Source organism: Plodia interpunctella, chromosome 24 (assembly GCF_027563975.2).
Source record: "Plodia interpunctella isolate USDA-ARS_2022_Savannah chromosome 24, ilPloInte3.2, whole genome shotgun sequence".
NCBI classification, from domain to species: Eukaryota; Metazoa; Arthropoda; class Insecta; order Lepidoptera; family Pyralidae; genus Plodia; species Plodia interpunctella.
The window spans coordinates 7,077,471-7,096,637 of NC_071317.1; the positions used below are offsets into that span (position 1 = coordinate 7,077,471).

The window sequence follows — 19,167 nt, forward strand, 5'->3', positions numbered from 1 at the left end:
GTTGTTTTATTATACACGTTTCACGTAGGCGACTCCCATCAGAGCGGAAAGGAGATGACGCAGTCATCAGGCTCAATCTGCTATTTGATTGAATGACCAGCACGAGCTGGTCATTCAATCAAATCATTGAGTGACGGTATTTAATTAAATAACTAGGCTAAACGTTGATTGAACAAGCCTCATTAAACATCCAACTAGTTAGCGGATTGTAACATACATAGCCCTTTCAACAGGGCGGAAATAAAATAATTAAGTTGATTTAAATTTAGTTCCATTTTTTCCCACTGCGGCGCTAGTAGTCATTAAACAAATATGGCATATTCCACCTGGCTAATTCACCCATGTGATTTAAGACCACTGAGTCGATGTACTTAAATCACATCCGCTCAGGTGATTTAGGTTCGACCAGAAATTTCACAAAAATTTGTCCACCTAAAGCACCCGCAAGGCAACAAGGTGATTTAATTACACAAATCATTGTACGTAATTCCCCTAAGGATAATGAAATGAAAAGTTTATAAAAATGAAACTCATAGTATTTTTTCTTTTTTTAATCAACTAAATCATAAAAAAATACTTTGCGTTTCATTTTCATATCTATTCACATAAGTATTCAATTCTCATATATTATCCTATGGAGAATTACGTAGGTACAATGATTTGTGTGTCTAAATGACATTCAGTCAAGACGTTGAACGTTACATTCAACGACTTGACGAGTTGTCCACCGCAAATAAACGATTTGATATGTCCTTTAATAATTCAATTGAATTTCGTCATTCAATCAAATAGCAGATTCAACCAAACCAGACTTCCCCTCTTCAATAAAACCAGTCAATGTGTAACATGATTTATATGTAATATATAATGTACATAAACAAGTACTTATTTATGGAAGGAACCGCAAGTCGGCGACGAGCGCGAGGTGGTCGGACGGGAACACGACGCTGGGCAGCGCTGTGTGCTGCGCCAGCTCCGCCTCCGCCGGCAGCGGCACCACCTGCGGCCCGGACATTACCTTCTCATTTTTATCTATTTCTTTTATTATGGACATTTTCATTTTGATTTCATTTACTTATGATCTATATAACTAGATGCTGGTGGTGAACAACGATTAACAAGTAAAAATAATATTCATTTCGTGTAAGTGTAAGGTCTCACTCGTGCGCTGCCCATGTCCAAGAGTTGACTTCTTACGGCTGAGATGATGATGGGGACATCGGATCAACATGAGACGAAACGGGAGATCAACAGAGTTGGCCGTAGTCAACTAGTGTTAAGCAATATTATTAACTACGATTAACAGTTAACTAGAAGTAGTGCTTCATTAATTCTAATTACAATAATCATAACTATACTATTTATTTATCCCAACTAATATTATAAATGTGAAAGTAAGTTTGTTTGTTAGTTTCCTCTTCACATCCAATTTAATACGAAGAAAAAGCTGTTTGTGAGGGCATTTAAGCGGGCGAAACCGCGGGTAAACAGCTAGTTAGTTTATAATAGTAATAAAGTACACCCTTTTAATACATGATGAAAGTCAACTTACCTGCATCGGTCTGAGGAGCCACCTAAATCTCAGGAAGAAAATTACTAAAAATTATATCTTTAACTATCATATCTATAACACTCCAAAAACATTTCTATCGCAACATGTACGTGCGCTAGTTAACTTCGCCCAACTCTGCTTACACTTACAAGGAGCATTGGCAGGGAATCTTATTTGCTCTTTCTCACTCAGTGTCAAATTGTAACGAAAGCTAGTGTATTTGTACTAAATGAGGAAATATAAAGGTTTGGCACACGTGAAGGTCACTGACCTGGTCGACGGCCAGCGCCGCGCGGTCGATGAAGATGTAGTCGAGGCAGTCCGCGAACCCCGCGGTGTAGTTGGTGAAGGGCGGAGTGCCGCAAGCGCTAGCTAGCGCCGAGCTTTGCTGCAGGCTCAGGCCCGACACCGCCTCCGCCGCGTCTGCTGGTGCGTGTAGATCATGCTGAATACTTTACGTAACATTTGTAAACCTAAACTATGAAATATAATAACATCTCTCTATATGGGTTTCTTCCTTCCCGTCTCAGAAGAAGACCGTAAGACCGTACTATCCTCTTACTTAATCATCCCAAATTTAATCCTTCTTGATACTCCAAGCATATTCCGCAGTAGTCACATAAGTTTTCTCTAAAACTATTTAACATAGTTTAGGAGAAGAGGGAGACCGAAAAAGAGTTGATGTATTGCGTTTGCGTGAAAAACGAAAATATTCCTTATACTTTCGTCAGGATATGACAGGAGTCAGGTTGACTGGAAACAGAGACTTGGAAAGATAAGATAATCGAGCAACATAAATTATTGGATAGCCAATAATTTTGACTGAGATTCAATTCAATAATGTAATAATCACAATTTTACAATGACGGGAATCAATGTAATTTTTCCCTGATTCCCTGAACGATGTAGAACTCACTGGAGCGCCAGTCGGGCAGCCAGCCCGGCGCGGCGCCCGCGGTGTAGAGCCGGAACACAGCGCACGAGGGCACGCTGTTGAAGTCGCCGCTCACCAACAGCGACACGCGCTTGTCCGGGAACTACGGGGATACACATCGAGTGCTTTATTAATTCTATCGAGATAAATTCTAGCCGGTGACGTAACTTAATTTGCGGAGAATGGAAATACGAGTGTGTATTGCACCGGTCGCTGCGACGCGGACGATTATAGATGGTGGAGAGGAATTTCATGTAAGTTTTTATTTGTATGTAACATTTTAGGGTTCCGTTGCCAAAGGGCAAAAACGGAATTTGGTGGGTGTTATTCGATGAACCGCTACAAAATTCTCATGGCATTTTGATATCATTGAATAGGTCTTTATAAAAGGAAAATAAATATACAAGGTCACTGGTATCAATCGCAAAACCTCCTAGAACTACTTGGATACATCAAAACAAAAAAACTTTTATTCTACGACTTTTCGTGATACGTAGTTTTTTTTTTTTCATAAAAAATACAATCTTATTTACGATTCTACACATCTTAACTCTGTGTAATGGCCAAGCAATACGGGACAGTACAGTAGCGAAATCGAACATAGAGGTAACGCTTTATAGAAACGAAATTAAAACTAAAAAAAATATTTTTTGTATTTATTACGTTCAGACAAAAGTCGTAGAACAAAAGATGTTAGTCCCTATGTACCTTATGCGCCTTTGGAAGGATATGTATATCCTACGCGTAACCTTCCAACCAGTAACCCTGTATACAATAAAACAGTAGAAAAAAGTTCTGTACATTGAATATATTTACATAAAAACAAAATTAGGCGATAGAATCCTTTAAAATTAAATTTAAAATTCTTCATGGAATATACTTAGTTACTGATATAGATAACGAAAATATAGTTTTGGAAATCTTTGTCTGTCTGTCTGTCTGAACGCGCATCACTCGAAATCTACTGGACCGATTTGCTTGAAATTAGGTTTGTAGGTACCTTATATACCGGGTTAACATCTTAGACACATTTCATCCCGGTAAATAGTCAGGTTCCCGTAGGATAATTGAAAAACTAATTATGAATCAAAAAATCCTCGGAATCCCGGGCATCTTACAGATATTTCATAAAATGAGGAGGGTCCTGTAGGAAAATTAAAATAACGATTTACTTTAAAATTTTGTAAAAAGGTGTAAACAGAATATAAACAAATTGTTTTTATCGATTAAAGTCTGATATAGGTATAATGGGCGCAGTATGTATCTATATATGAGTATAAAACTCTTTCGTTACTGAGTGACTGACTGACTGACAACATACACCCGAAACTGCTGGGCGGGAAGCTGAAACTTGGCATGTAGGTGAGTGTAGGTGAGCACTAAGAGAGGATTTTTGGAAATTCAATTAAAATATGAAAGTTGTACACCGTTGAAGTTAGTGACTTGAAAATTTGGATTTTGGTTGTTTACAACAAAGTAATGAATACGTGTTTCAGATTTTTCTGAAAATTAACCCTCAACCCCTTCATAAGGGAGGTGAAAGATTGTATGGGACTTAATACAATTTTCAAGATAAAAAGCTGAAAATTGGCACACTTACTTTTTGTATCAAATAACAGTAATAGTAAATACAAAAAATGTTTAATTTACGTTTGTGGTTAATAAAAAACACGTAAAACGTCATGGAAAGTGGGACGGCACGCGTTGCAGAAAGCGGGAGTGGGAGTAGGAGCCGGAAATGGGAAGGAGACACGTAGTGGGAAACAGGACGGGACACATTGCAAAAAACATGATGGCACAATATGTAGGAAACGGTATGGGATATCCACTTTACATTACATAGCAGGAAGCGGGATTGGACAAGTTTGCGGGACGAGACACGCAGCGGGAAACAGAAAATTGAAGTAAAGATGAGAAAAAATGCGAATTTAAATCATACCTATATGTTTACCAGTTTTACAGAGTACGTGATAAAATTACTGAGATTTTGCTATGAAATTCACGCGGGCGAAGCCGCGGGCAAAAGCTAGTATATTAATAAACTAAGAGAAATGGTCCTAGAATTGAGCCTTGTGGTACGCCAAATTTTACATTGCATCCATCTGATTTAATGTTATTAATGTAAATAGCCTAAACTCGTTTTGCATTTATTTTTATAGTAAGAAAACATGTACTCGTAATTATTTCTATATAGTCTTAAATTTTATTATTTGTTTCGAATATGCTGGTGGAACAATAAATATATTTAAAATTCGGTAACAATAATATTTCCATTTACTATCAAAACGTGCGGGGCTTACGTACAAAGTCACATGAATTTTTAGGAAATGTTTTGTCAGGAAATTATGACATTATATGCATAAACGAAAGTTGGCTCAATGATAACTTCTATGATTCCGAGTACTTTGATAATAGGTACTCGGTGTATCGATGTGATCGCGACCCAATAGCAAGCGGTATGGATATGGGTGGCGGTGTTGTGATAGCCGTGCGACGCGACCTGCGCCCGGTACACAGGATTGACATGCGTGCGCCGCCGCCGGCAGATGAGGTATGGGTGTCCGTGGCGCTAAGCTCGCCGCCGTACTCGCCTGACCTTCGGCGTCCGTGCGCTGCATCGCCTCGCTACTTACACATTATTTCTACGTATATATCTCACGGACCGAATCATGAGTGTTTGCTTACTTCATTTTATGACAGGGTTATCGATTTTATAAACGCTCATCCAGACGACGTCTTTCTGGTTCTTGGTGATTTTAATGTCACTTTAGCGGATTGGTCACATAATGTAGATAACCAATGCATGGATATACATACCAATAACAATAACTTGGCCTGTATTACCGAGGATTTTTTGAACTTTTCATTGCTTTCCCAATATAATAATCAATTTAATTTAAACAATAGAATGTTAGACTTAGTTTTTAGTAATGAATTATGCACTGTTAACTCTTGTAATTTTCCTTTAGTAAAAGAAGATCCGAATCATAAATCCTTAAATATTATTTTAAACACTAACTTTCTTTCTCCATCTTCCTTAAGTGATGCGAAAAGTAAGAGAAAACTTTTTTTCAAAGCCGATTTCGAGTCTATAAAAATGGAACTCAATGCCATTAATTGGGTAAGTAAGTTCAACACTCTGTCTGACGTTAATTCTATGGTAGATTACTTTTATAGAGTTTTTGACGAATTTATTGAAAAATATGTACCTACTTCTAAATTTAATAGCAAACATAAATTCCCTCCTTGGTACACGCAACCCTTGATAAAATTAGATAAAGAGAAAGAAAAATGTCATAAAAAATGGAAGTGCTTTGGAAATTTGCAAGATTATTATACTTTTTCCATTTTAAGAAAACGTTTTAAAAAATTAGAAAGGTCTTGCTATGATAGGTATATTAAATTCTCAGAAGAAAATATTAGAAAAAACCCTAACTCATTTTGGTCATTTGTAAAATCAAAAAAGAATCATAACGACATTCCAGAAAATATGTTCTATAAAGATGAGTGTTTAACTGATGGAAACAAAATTTGTGACGCATTTAATAATTGTTTTGGTTCTGTTTTTATCTCTTCGAATGGTGTAAGTTCACAAACCACTTTTTCATCTAGATCACAAGATAAAACACATGACACAACTGTTGATATAAGTCACATAAAATTCGAGTTAGAAACCATAGTTTGTGAATTTAAGAAAGTAAATATACACAAAGGGGCCGGGGCCGATAACATCCATCCTGTGCTTATATCAAATTGCGCCGAAGAACTTGCAATTCCAATGTTAATTATTTTTCAAAAATCAATAGATACAGGTGTATTTCCATATAAATGGAAACAATCTTTGATTACGCCTATTCCAAAAAATAGAAACAAAGAACAAATAACTGAATATAGGCCAATCTCAAAATTATCTATTCTAGGCAAAATTTTTGAAAAACTCGTGACTCATCATCTTTCTTTGTCAGTTCGAAATTTTATTGCAGAAGAACAACACGGGTTTTTCAAGGGTCGTTGTGTTGAAAGTAACATGGTAACTTTTACTGACTTTTTATCACAAGCTATGGATAACAATGAACAGGTGGATGTCGTGTATACCGATTTCTCCCGGGCGTTTGATAAATTAAATCATAAACTCCTTATTTTGAAGCTCGAAGAAGCCGGCATACATGGCTGCCTCCTTAGGTGGATTGAATCGTACATCAGTAATAGGAGTCAGGCCGTCTGTATTAAAGGATACTGTTCGCAATTTTTACCTGTGCCTTCCCACAAGGTTCCCATATTGGGCCCTTGCTTTTCTCCTTATATATAAATGACATAGGACACATATTTAATAACAGTCACCACCTTTTATATGCTGACGATAATAAAATATATAAAATAATTAGGTCTGTGGTTGACTGTAACAGATTACAGGAGGACTTGCTGGCTCTTCAAGACTACTGTACCTCTAATCAGCTTTATCTTAATACAGATAAATGCTATATTATTACCTACTCACGAAAAAGAAATATTGTTAAATACGAATATAAAATAAATAACGAAATTTTGCAGAGAGTAACAGAAATTAGAGATCTAGGTATAATTATGGATTCTGAACTCTCATTTAGGAAACACATTGATATCGCAATAAAAAAAGCTTTTCAAAAATTAGGCTTTGTATTAAGAATTAGTAAACCATTTAAACAAACCATCACAATGAAAATTTTATACTTTGCATTTGTTCGTTCTATTTTGGACTTTGCGAGTGTTGTATGGAATCCTAATTATAAAGTACACATAGATAGAATCGAAAGAGTACAAAAAAAGTTTATAAAATCTTTAAATTTTCGTGAGTGTACACAATTTGAATCATATAATAAGGCCTTGCTTCATCATAAGTTTCTTTCCTTAAATGACAGGCGAAAAATGTTTGATTTGGTGTTTCTATATAAAATTCTTAATAATTTAATTGATTCTTCAAAACTTCTGAGTAAAATTTCCTTTGTTACTCCTAGGCGTTTACCTGTACGTCCCTCACGTAAAATTCCACTTTTCTCTCCTCCACATTTACACAAAAACTATACTCGTAACTCATTTATACATCGTTCCACCACCATATATAATAAAGAATATAGAAATATAGATCTATTAAATACTACTCTAAAACGATTAAAACTCATTTTTCAATCTAGTTCATAATAACTGATAGTAATATAATTTTATAACAAACTTATAATTATATAACAAACCTAATTAACCTAACACTGTTATGTTCCCAGCAACAGCGGAAAGCTACGCTAAGTTAATTTTATTTACAAATTCCTGCCATGTAATTAACCCTTTTTATTATATAAATATAGCACTTTAGGGCACTATAGGTCTTTAAATTGTACTCATAGTTTATGTAAATTTCTATTTTTGTAAACGACTGTTTGTTGCCTAAATAAAGATAAAAAAAAAAAAAAAAATAGTTTGTAACCTATCTTTTAAGTAAGAAGCTATTAGTTCAATTGATTTAGAATTAAAACCGTACTGACATAGCTTTCGGAAGTGTTTCATCATCGACACAATCAAATGCTTTAGAAAGATCACAAAATACTCCAATGACATCTATACTTTTTCCGGCAGTGAAGCCTTATTGTAATATTTATTACAATATTTATATTTATAACATTTATAGTCGTCACTAGTTGTTATTATAGATCTAATGTAATCTATTCCAAATTCATTCATCAAAATCCGAAATAGGTAATGTGTAATTCGTATCCGCAACTAAACTAATTGGTTGTAGTAAAATAATGTTGTATGCTCTCACCTGGTCCATAACCCGCGTCCGCAGATCGTTGAGCCAGTAGATGAGCGCGCCGGCCTGCAGCAGGCGGATGTGGTCGGCGTCGGGGTGGAAGTACAGGTGCGTGTTGCCGACCACCAGCACCTCCGCGGGCGACTCCCGCGCCTGCAGCAGGCTGGCGCTCCCGACGGTGGACCGCTCCAGGAGCCGGGACACCAGGGCGGCATTGCCTTTTATTGCTTCCCAAATGGGCTGCAGGCAAGCATTCGTTTTTATAGCTTCGGATATCAATATTTTTTCTTCTCCTATCAACCTGTAAAATGCCATGTAGGTAGGAATTGTTTGATCAAAATCTCATTAATAATCAAAATTGACATTAAGTTGCTGACTGTTTAAATAACACCCATTCCTAAATACATATTATGTATATACATTTCAAGTTACATAAAAGGGTTGTGGACGCCGCAGCACCAAGGTAGCCCACAAAGCGGCCTATCCCCAGAGTAGGTACAATAATAATACAAATGCCATTTTATTGCCATTTTTCCATAATAATTGTTTAAAAAGAGTACTCACTCAAATCTGTGCGCATCATAGAAACACGCCAGTCCCTCGGCCACCTCCTTCCCCTTCTTGTAGAACAGGCCGCGATAGCCGTGGCTCTCCAGCACTGGGTTCAGGCAATTATTGAATATCTTGCAGTCCACTTCTTGCAGACACATTATATCTGCATTATAGCCTAAAATATAAATATTTTACTATTTAATATTTAATATAAACACTTAACTTCTATTCTATTTCTATTCCATTTTTCTGTTTGATCCATAGTTCTATGCCTTAATATTTTAGACAGATACTAAATTTGAAACCACTTCACAAATAAATAACATTTTAAAGACAAAAATAAAAGAAATTATTCGTCAAATTATTGTAAGTCAGTGGTGGTGTGGCTATTTCATATTTCATAGCTTTTGACCGCGGCTTCGCCCGCGTGGCCGAATAATTTATGGTACGGAGAAAGCGTAACAATTTCTATACAGAAAATACTTATCAGACTGAAAAACGTTTGTTAAGTCGTCATTTCTATATTTCTATTCTATTCTATTTCTATATATCTATTATGGTTGAGCTACATATATATATATATATATATATTATAATCAGCACTCGGATCACAATTATAACCTGTTTTGATATACCTTTTGACTATGTACATTATGTACTTTTATATATTATTAGAAAAAAAAACATTGTAAGAAACAATAATGGTAAGCCGATCTGGCATGATAGGGACAAACACTGTTCAAAAGTTTTTTTCGGCATTTCTTCTCAGCAGTGGTCGTTCCGAAATGCCAGTAGTTTGTAGCTTCTGAGAAATAACTATAAATATAAAAATTGACGAGAAAAAATGCCTGTGAGGGTCTAATTTCTGAATAAATGATGTGAATTTGAATTTGACAAATTTTGTTTTCAAATTCTTACTCTATTACTATTGACACTATCGCCTAATTTTGTTTGTATGTAAATATATTCAATGTACATAATTTTCTACTGTTTTATTATATGTATGTATTAATGTATAGATTAATCTATACTATTATTATAAAGTGGCAAGCATTTGTGACTTTGTGAGTGAACCAATTTCAAAAATTCTTTCACCATTGGAAAGGTACATTATCCAAGATTGCTAATAGGCTATATTTTAACTTAAAATTCCCACGGAAGCGAAGCCCCACGCAACATTTAGTATCTAATAAGAATGGAATTTTAATTAACAAGCTACTCTATCGAACTGGCTAAAACTTTAAGGATTAGTTACTGAATAAATTAAATAAAAAATATACCTAGTAATTCCTTTACAATCAACTGTTTCCTGTAGTCAATATGCAGCGCATACGGGGGGCAGTATGGATGGAGCACAGTCCTGGTGAAGTCGGAGTCACAGTACAAGTCTGCCAGGATGTTGTAGCTGACACAGCGGAAACTGGAAAAGTGATAAAAACATAGATATCCAGGGTTAATTACTTTGTGCCCGCAAAAAGCAGTGATGTAAAGAATAAAGAATTTAATTATAATTACCGATGTTAGTGATTACTTAATATTGGAATAAAGAAATAAACCTGATAATGCTTTGTTTACTCTCTAATATTACTTGTACTGGTCTTGATGACCTCCATGGCCTAATGGTCATCATGTTAGACTGCTACACTGGAGGTCCTGGGTTCGATCCCCGGTTAGGTCAAGATGGAAAATGATCTTCAGACTGATTCAAAACTTGTGTTATGGGATAATAACTCAATGATGCTATACCTATAACATATATGTATATGTTACAGAATATAGCATCATTGAGTTAGTATCCCATACCACAAGTTTCGAACTTTGGGGCTAACTCAATTTGTATGATTTGTTCTTATATATTTATTTATACTGCTGTATTAGAGGAGAGTAAAGCTATAGTAAAGTCAAACCTTTTATCTTTAAGCTTGGTAGATGTGAACCTGTGTCTAGTTTCAAATGGACATACGCCTGGGCCAGCTTCCACCAGAGTCTTGCTAACTGTTGATACTGTCGGTCCATAGGTTTCACCATTGCCTGATATGAAAATACAATTTGCACAGTGAATGTATAATGAGTCAGGCTACATAAGTAGGTTACGCCTTTAACTTGAGCATGGAACAATTTAACACACAATAAAGGCAAGACAATCAATGAACAGCCGTCTCACCTGGCGTGCACTCCAGCTTCAGTTTCTTGCCGACGTCATCATTAGTCGGCGTGTAGCTGAAGCTCTCTCCAACCAATTCCCATTTTATGTGATTCTCTATGATTTCATTTCCTTTGTCGTTGACGGAGAGGCCTCTGAACCAGTGATACCTGCAGCGGCCCCGGTCGGCGTGCTGCAGCACCAGGTGCTCGGGCTGGACGGGGAAGCCGGCCAGCACACACGCGGGCAAGCTCACGCTCACCACCCACGGGACGTTGAACACGGCTTCGTACACTTGATCGTCTACTTTTAATTTTATTGGAGTTTGCAATGAAAACAAATCCATACACGTGGACTTCGCTCCTATTGCTTCATTTTTATTATCAAAAATTCGAACTTCCACGTCGGGTATATCTGTATTTTTCTTTTTACCTCCTTTTTTAATGACTTTATTAATATTAGCGCCGATTCGATTTAAAGTTGTTTCCAACTGCTCTGTTGGTTTCCTACTAAAATTGAATTGCCTCACAGAATCCTTAACTTTTAATAAAAAAGAAATATCAATTCTTTCTTCGTCTTGAACGTATCTGAAATAACACTTTTCTAGATTCATTGCTTTAGTTTTGCTTATGGATACCAATGTATGTAATTTGTTCACATAACTTTGAAATCTTAAAACCATGCCGTTTGAATTATATCTATATTATTACTATTTACCTATTTTAATTAAAATAGGCAATGTTCTATATTTTATAACCTACAAAACAAACCCTCATTTACTATCACAAAATAAATACTGGATGATTTACATTGATCCAGCTACTGTATCCAGTAGCACTGGATGCGGGGACTGGATTCGTACGTATTGAATCCGTAAATAAGTTTCAAACCAACATTCCACCCAGCGAGCGACCCGTACTGGATGGATTATTCCGAACCTGATCCAAAATCGTAACCCGGTAAATGGAAGATTTACTTACAACATATCTCAGCACAAAACAGCAGATTGGGCATTGTAAAACTGGGTACACGATTATGGACGCGAAAGATATTGATTTTAGCATAACATTACATAACTGTCTATCCCGTTCCGTTGCTTGATTTCTAAATCCTTCACATTTTTCTTTATTATTTATGTATGTTTTTATATCTGCGATTATACGAGGGAAACCTTTGTGTTTTTTCTTGTCACCCGACTATAGGGAGTATTACTGCGCATTAATCCCGCCAGAGTACAGCACTGTATGTTAGGTACACAAAAGCTTTGCCGTCTTTTGCTAAATCGATTAAAACGTTTATTTTAGAGTACTTTATTAATCCTTTCATTATGCAAGCATTAGTTTGTGAAAATATATAACAATGTAGCATATTCAGGGGGCCGAAATATTGGGAAAAATGTTTTCCATAAGATAAAAATCTTCGAAAACTATGGGATACGCCTCACGCTGTAAAATTTTCGAGTCGAAAAAAGCTCGAAACACTTCACACGTGAAAATTTATTAAAATATGGACTTCATACAGGTAAGATCTTCAGTCAAAATCAAGTTTATACCAGTTTATCACCACAGTTGACCAAATCATGCAGAACATAAGCTAAAATAGTGTTATTATTTTCAGGATAATTCACTAAATACTTCCTTTTTCTTTTTAAACTCGCACCACGATTGCGTAGGTATTTTTGGTTGATATCTGCAACAATATTGAAAATTGGCACTTGTTGCCTCCATTGGCAATGTTTGTTAACCCTAGTTGTACCAGTAGCACCATTTGCGCTGACCTTTGCGTAATATGCCCTATAAAATTTTGATCACTGGAATAATGAAACGAAAACAGCTACTGGACTAATGTAAATCAGCCATAATGGTGATAAATTAAAAAATAGTCAATGTCAAAATTATTCTGACATTGACTGTATTTTTTTGTCTCAGGCTTATCCATAGAGAATTGATGGACTTACCCCGTTCTCAGGCAACGAACTGGCCTAGCCAAATCAGAATGGCATACTTCCCAGCCTATATCATTACAATCAGCAAGACAGGTTTTGTAAAACTGGGCACACGAAAGACAACCTTGAAGGTTATTTAGAGACATTTAACTTTTGATGGTGTTAACAGGAAACCTCCTAAAGAGTACTTGAGTACATCAAAACAAGCAACTATTATTCTACGACTTTTCGTAATTCGTAGTTTTTTTTATTGATATAAAAAAAAACAATCTAATTTGCGATTCTACACATCTTAACTCTATGTAATGGCCAAGCAACACGAGACAGTACAGTAGCGAAATCGAACATAGAGGTAACGCTTTATAGAAACGTCATCAAAACTAAAAAAGGAACATTTTTGTATTTATTACGTTTAGACAAAAGTCGTAGAACAAAAGATGTTGGTCTCTATGTACCTTATGCGCCTTTGGGAGGTTGTGCGTTAATTACCAGTAACCCTGTATATTGATATCTCTTTATAAGGACAACAAAGTCAACAAAGGATATTAGCCCCATTTCTTCTCGTACCTATATTTTCTTTCCTTCTTCTCGTACGCATTTCTCTTTCTTGTATGAGCGAAGGATTATGACGATGTCCATAATTCCCTCTTTTACAGTCTCAGGCAGGTCGGTCAGGGGTAAGTGGGTCAGAAGCTTGAGTACCTATCTCTCGTACATCTCTCACGTCAAGTCTATTGTTGCTCTCAACTAGCTAGGTATATGGATGCAAAATAAAACTATAATAATATATTAAAAATATAAATATAATTTTAATACACAGTTAAAAAGGGGTTAAAGTATTATGAGTATATTAAAAACAATGTACGTGTCAAATCGTGGAAAAAGAACATAATGGTCAATCAGCTGATCCGAGTACGGTCATTCTGTATGTGAGAGTCAATAAATACAATAGTACTTTTTTACTACAGAATTCTTAGGATAATTAAATTCAATAACTGATTTATCTGTTGCGGGGCTATCACGAAACAAAACACGTAGGTAGTACTTCAATGCGTCCACACATTCTATTTTTTTTACACGCTGTGTACACGATATGGGAAATAGAGACAGCAGAGATGTGGACGTTAGTAACGTGCAACGTGTTTGTATGTAGCGCGGTAGGCACTTCGACTGTTAATTTTTTTGCTAGTGTAGTAAAAACCATGCTACTTATATTAATTTAAAAAAAACATGAGAATATATAAAAGTACAAAAATGTGTATTATGTTGAGTATCAACTTACATTATTATGCTGGTGTACTTAGAGGGTGATTTGAGTAATAGTTTAATATCATTTATTATGCTGTTGAAATGTTTAACAACATGGTGGGAAAAAATATCTCTGTATTAGCACCACTAGCACCTCAGTATTATTAGTACAAATGCAGAAGTGTTTTCATTTTAATCCTACATTGCATGTGGAATCGATTTCTGAAAAGTGAAAATGGACCCCTTCGATAACCAAAAGCTTGACAAGCATTTACGTGTTTGTCAAGTGGTTTTGACACAACGCATAACAAGCCTACTCTCATATCTGCCTGTGTTTCCAGTGGGACATTGGTCAGAGCAAAGATCTATCCACGAGACAAATTAAATAGTAAATGCCGTGCATTCTATACGGTCAAAACGCTTGTGAGCACACAAAATGTATGTGCTTATCAAGCATTGTGATCGTCTTGGACAGGGTTTCCACAATAATGATGTAATATTAAACAGCCTCGGAACTCGTTACACGGTATCTGACATTTACGACTTGTCTCTTTTTCTCTAAGACAGGCTAGAGGTGGGCCCCAAGTTCCAAGAAACTTGTAGAAGGTGATAAATGCATTTAATAGCGCCCTAGACCAGTGTGACAGTCTAGGGTGCTATTAAATACATTTTAATTAAAAAGGAATACTCACATTTTTGTTTCCGGAATCTTCCAACATTCAGTACCTATTAATATTTATTATGGTATTTCATGTCTAATTTGGTGAATCATCTGACGTTGCCTTCGCTGGTGTCGTATGCAGACGTTCAGACCGAGATGACGCCGTGGAGCGCGGCGAGGGCCAGCAGCGGGGCGGCGGTGGGCGCGTCGGGGAAGCAGCCGGCGCTCGCAGCCACGTCCAGGTGCGTGTACTCGAGCTCCTGCGAGTCCAGGCCCGCGGCCAGCAGCAGGAAGGCGGCGGGGCCCTGGTGCCCGCGCGGAGTGTCGACTGAGGGCCGGCTGTGCGCCTGGTGCAGCGCATCGCCGGCCGCGCGCCCGCGGTGCGACCGCAGGTCCTCGCGGCGCAGGCGCGACACCTGCACACATTTAGGCGACTCGAATATACTGGATGAAGCAGGAAAAACCCTCATGTAGCACAGATGATACTGGAACGGACACCACAGTATACCTCGACGGGTTCGCCCACGTCGTCGCCGGCGGCGGCCAGCTTGTGCGCGTGCGCCGCGCCGCGCGCCGCGTGGTTGTCGACGGCGGCGGTGTAGCCGGCGCCGTACGCGCGCGCCGCGTGTCCGGTCAGCGTCGCCACCGTGTACAGGTGCGGCCGCAGCTCCGACCGGCTGCGCTCCGCCAGCTGCAACCGACGCTGTGCTACACCACTTCATTGCTACACGGCTTTACTCCCTTCATAACAATACGTGCCAATAGTATACGATACACGCAACATTCTATTTTGATCATTAATAAATATTGTGCATCTTATGTGACAACTATAGCATATAAGCATCTCTCTCGCTAGTGTTATAAATGCGCAAAATATACTGGACTGATTTAGATGAATTTGGGTGCACAATAGAATATAATCAAAAACAGCACGTAAACCCTAGAGCGCCGCTAGTGACAATATCGTAATGACGGTGGCGCTCACCTCGGCCAGCAAGTCGGCCATGACCATGCGGCCCTCGGCGTCGGTGTTGCCCACGCGCACGGCCAGCTTGGTGCGCGAGCGCAGCAGCTCGTCGCTCACGTACGCCTCCGACCCCACGGAGTTGCGCACGAACCCCAGCGACGCCACCACGCGCACGTTGGGGCGCAGTATGTCACAGGTCTTCACCGAAAATATATACATTACATACACGATACGGAAACATGTCAAAACAGAAGATTTTATCAAATACAGTCAAAATACATCATGTAGGTAGATTACGATATGATTTGTAAATGTAAAAATCGGCCAAGTTCGGCCACGCAAAGTGTAGGGTACCGTATTTTCCATAGAGTTTACATAATTCTTTTACTGATAGTTTTTTAAGATATGACAGACATCGCGAACACTAAAAAATATTTTTATTAAAGAATTTTAGAACTAGTAGCCGATAATGATGAGATCACCTTGAGGAATCCAGCGATGGCCGCGGCGCCGCACTTGTCGCGGCTCATGCCGGCCATGACGCCGCCCGCCTTGATGTCGCAGCCGCCCGTGTCGTACGTCACGCCTTTGCCGACCAGCAGCAGCGTCTCCGCGTGCTGCGGCGGAGTGTACGTCAGCTGCACGACGCAGGCGCGGTGTCGCGGCACGGCGTCGGCGCAGCGGCTCACGGCCGCCAGCAGCGGGTAGTGCTGCTCCAGGTGGCTGCGGCGCTCCTCCACGTGCACGGCCACGGCGCCGCCGCCCAGCGCGCGGCGGATGAGCTCCGCGCAGCGCAGCGGCGTGGCGCGCTCGGGGTCGGCGCCGCCGATGTCGCGCGCCAGCCCGCGGCCCGCCTCCAGCGCCACCGCCTCCCGCAGCAGCCGGTCGAGCGGCGCCGCGACGCCCTCCGCGTACACCGCCAGCGCCTCCGGCCGCCGCCAGCTGTCGGGGAAGGTCTCCCGGATCTGCAGCGGCACGTACAGCGTCTCGAGCGCGGCCAGCAGCGCCACGAGCGGCGCGCGCGGCCAGCGCGGCGACTGCTGCAGCACCAGCAGCGGGCGCCGCGACCCCGCCTCACCCGCGCGCCGCAGCCCCGCCGCCGCCGCCTCGCCCACGCTCCGCACGTCGTCGTAGTCGGTCAGCGGGCCCGTCGGCGACAGCACCAGCCGCTGGCCCGACACTCGCTCGCACTTCAGTACCGCACATTCCTGTACAATATCATGACTGTAACTTTACAGGATAAATTATATTCTGTCTAAAAAAATATATATTCAGTCGTATAAGTAAAGATGGATGGATACAGTATTGGACATTGTTAAAAATATGCAATATTATATTATGACAAAATACATATTAATAAACTTATATGGCAACTTTTCACCTTGAATTTTATTTTCTGAATTGATTTATTAAATATCAAACTTTGTGTGTAAAAACTCTGTGCCTGTTCAATAAATTAGTATAATGGAGAGCCATGCTAGAAAATTGTGAATTTTATTAAAATGTCATCAAATAGATTTACTGCAGTTGATTAGTTTATTCATAATATAAACTTATAATACAATGTAAATGTATACAGAGGTATATTGTGTAGTAATGTATGATTCATATTTAGTTAAAGAAATAAGTTAGATATTCTGATATAAGGGCTGTAATAAGATATTGTTTAAAAATAAATTGGCATGAATTTATGTGCAGGTAAATAATATCTCAATCTATGTATATACATACTAGCTTTTACCCTTGGCTGCGCCCGCGTGGTTTGCCATGGTAGCAGTTATTTTTCCGGGTTGAAAGGTGTGTCATGTCTTATACCATACTTCAAAATATTTAGGCTTAGGATTAAAAAAAATTAAAAGGTTTAAGAATAGATAGAAATCCGAAATTATATAATTTATAGCTTGTTTTAAAAAATGAGTATTTAAAATGTTCAATTCTAAAAGCCCACTTGTAATTTTGCCAATTGCAGTAAGCTTTGAGCTATTGGTTATTAATATTATGAGAGAGATTTCACATAAATATAATTAAGGTTGGGTGGGTTATACATATAATATAATAGTGGTGGGATTAGGTGTATGTATTCAAATTCAAAATTTTTTATTCAATTTAGGATGATATACAAAAACTTAAACTAAGTCTACTGCCGGCTTCCAAAGCGCAGGTGAAGAAGCGGCTGAAGTTTTTTTTTTTTAATCAATTTTTTGTCGAGGCTTCGGTTGCTGCCTTTGCGTCATCACCCCTCTCCAGAATGTTTAAATACATCTGGCCTCCGGAGACAACTCTCCCCATTGCCCAAAGAGAGATCACGCAGGAGTTTATTTTTTAATAAGTAAATACTGGAATGTCAAATGATGAAAAGCTTACTTTATCGAGTCCTTTATCCATGGCCTGCGCGGCGACGATGAAGTCCTCGAGCGCCTGCGGCGGCGGCAGGCCCGGCTCCAGCAGCACCACCACCGCGTCGCAGCGCGCGTCCGCCAGCTCGCCGGCCGCCCGCACGCCGCAGCCGTGCACTTCCAAGTTCTCCGACATCGCTCACTCCCTCTGCCAGACAGACTCCGTGTGCAACGACTAACAGATATAGGCCGACGTCTATTTGTTAATTCAATTCAAATCTTGGAAAACAATGCACATTATTTCATTTTACGAGTCATAGGTACCAAACAATGGCCAATTATATTTCGTTATAATTACCTACCTACATAACGTTAAAATTCAAGAATATGAATGAAATTCAAGAAAACTCAAAACCATATAGCAGCACACACCAACAGTGACACTACACTTTTTTTTTACTGCTGACTGGCTGATCAATCATGCGTGATAACAATATTTGTCTGTCAACTGTCATGTCATGCATGACATAACTGAACGAATGACAATGACAAAACATTATATTAATAGAGTAGGTTTAAACGTATAGCTAAAATGCATTTACCATTATATTTAGGTAACGAATTGTATGCAAAATGAGTGAATGGTTGGTTGGTTGGTTAGGTTAGGTTAGGTTAGGTTAGGTTAGGTTAGGTTAGGTTAGGTTAGGTTAGGTTAGGTTAGGTTAGGTTAGGTTAGGTTAGGTTAGGTTAGGTTAGGTTAGGTTACGATGGTGGGGGAACCACCCCACAGTGCTTGCGTCCACGTCGCGTTCCCCGGGCAACGTCGCGTCCTAACCACCGTAACGGAGTGGTTAGGCCGACGGCTAAAGTGCACTGTGCAGAAGGAGCAATTTGCGAACTGTGAAGAATGTCGTATAATGACCAAATAATGAGGGACGCCCGCGGGCGTTTCCTGAAAAAAGGCCCTTCTCAGGGCCACCCAAAAGGCCCTTCTCAGGGCCACCCAAAAGGCCCTTCTCAGGGCCACCCAAAAGGCCCTTCTCAGGG

The 19,167-nt window shown here is 39.1% G+C and overlaps 2 protein-coding genes across 3 annotated transcripts; both read right to left on the reverse strand.

The window, feature by feature from the left end:
- Positions 1–838: 838 nt before the first annotated feature.
- Positions 839–11,752, reverse strand: LOC128680481 (uncharacterized protein). Of its 2 annotated transcripts, none has more exons than XM_053763677.2 (8): positions 10,985–11,752; positions 10,728–10,851; positions 10,101–10,240; positions 8,833–8,995; positions 8,281–8,569; positions 2,469–2,589; positions 1,824–1,978; positions 839–1,000 (listed from the first exon to the last, which is right to left on the reverse strand). In XM_053763677.2, the coding sequence occupies exons 1-8, from the start codon at positions 11,643–11,645 to the stop codon at positions 890–892; spliced, it is 1,764 nt and encodes a 587-aa protein (XP_053619652.1). In that variant the 5' UTR covers positions 11,646–11,752; the 3' UTR covers positions 839–889. The 2 variants fall into 2 exon arrangements, with proteins under 2 accessions (XP_053619652.1, XP_053619653.1); XM_053763678.2 differs by having other exon boundaries at positions 1,824–1,975; positions 10,985–11,751.
- Positions 11,753–13,693: 1,941 nt separating this feature from the next.
- On the reverse strand, positions 13,694–18,601 carry LOC128680505 (putative aminopeptidase W07G4.4). Its single transcript, XM_053763711.1, has 6 exons — positions 18,483–18,601; positions 18,149–18,328; positions 16,267–16,992; positions 15,803–15,982; positions 15,326–15,508; positions 13,694–15,233 (listed from the first exon to the last, which is right to left on the reverse strand). The coding sequence occupies exons 2-6, from the start codon at positions 18,314–18,316 to the stop codon at positions 14,964–14,966; spliced, it is 1,527 nt and encodes a 508-aa protein (XP_053619686.1). The 5' UTR covers positions 18,317–18,328; positions 18,483–18,601; the 3' UTR covers positions 13,694–14,963.
- Positions 18,602–19,167: the final 566 nt, after the last annotated feature.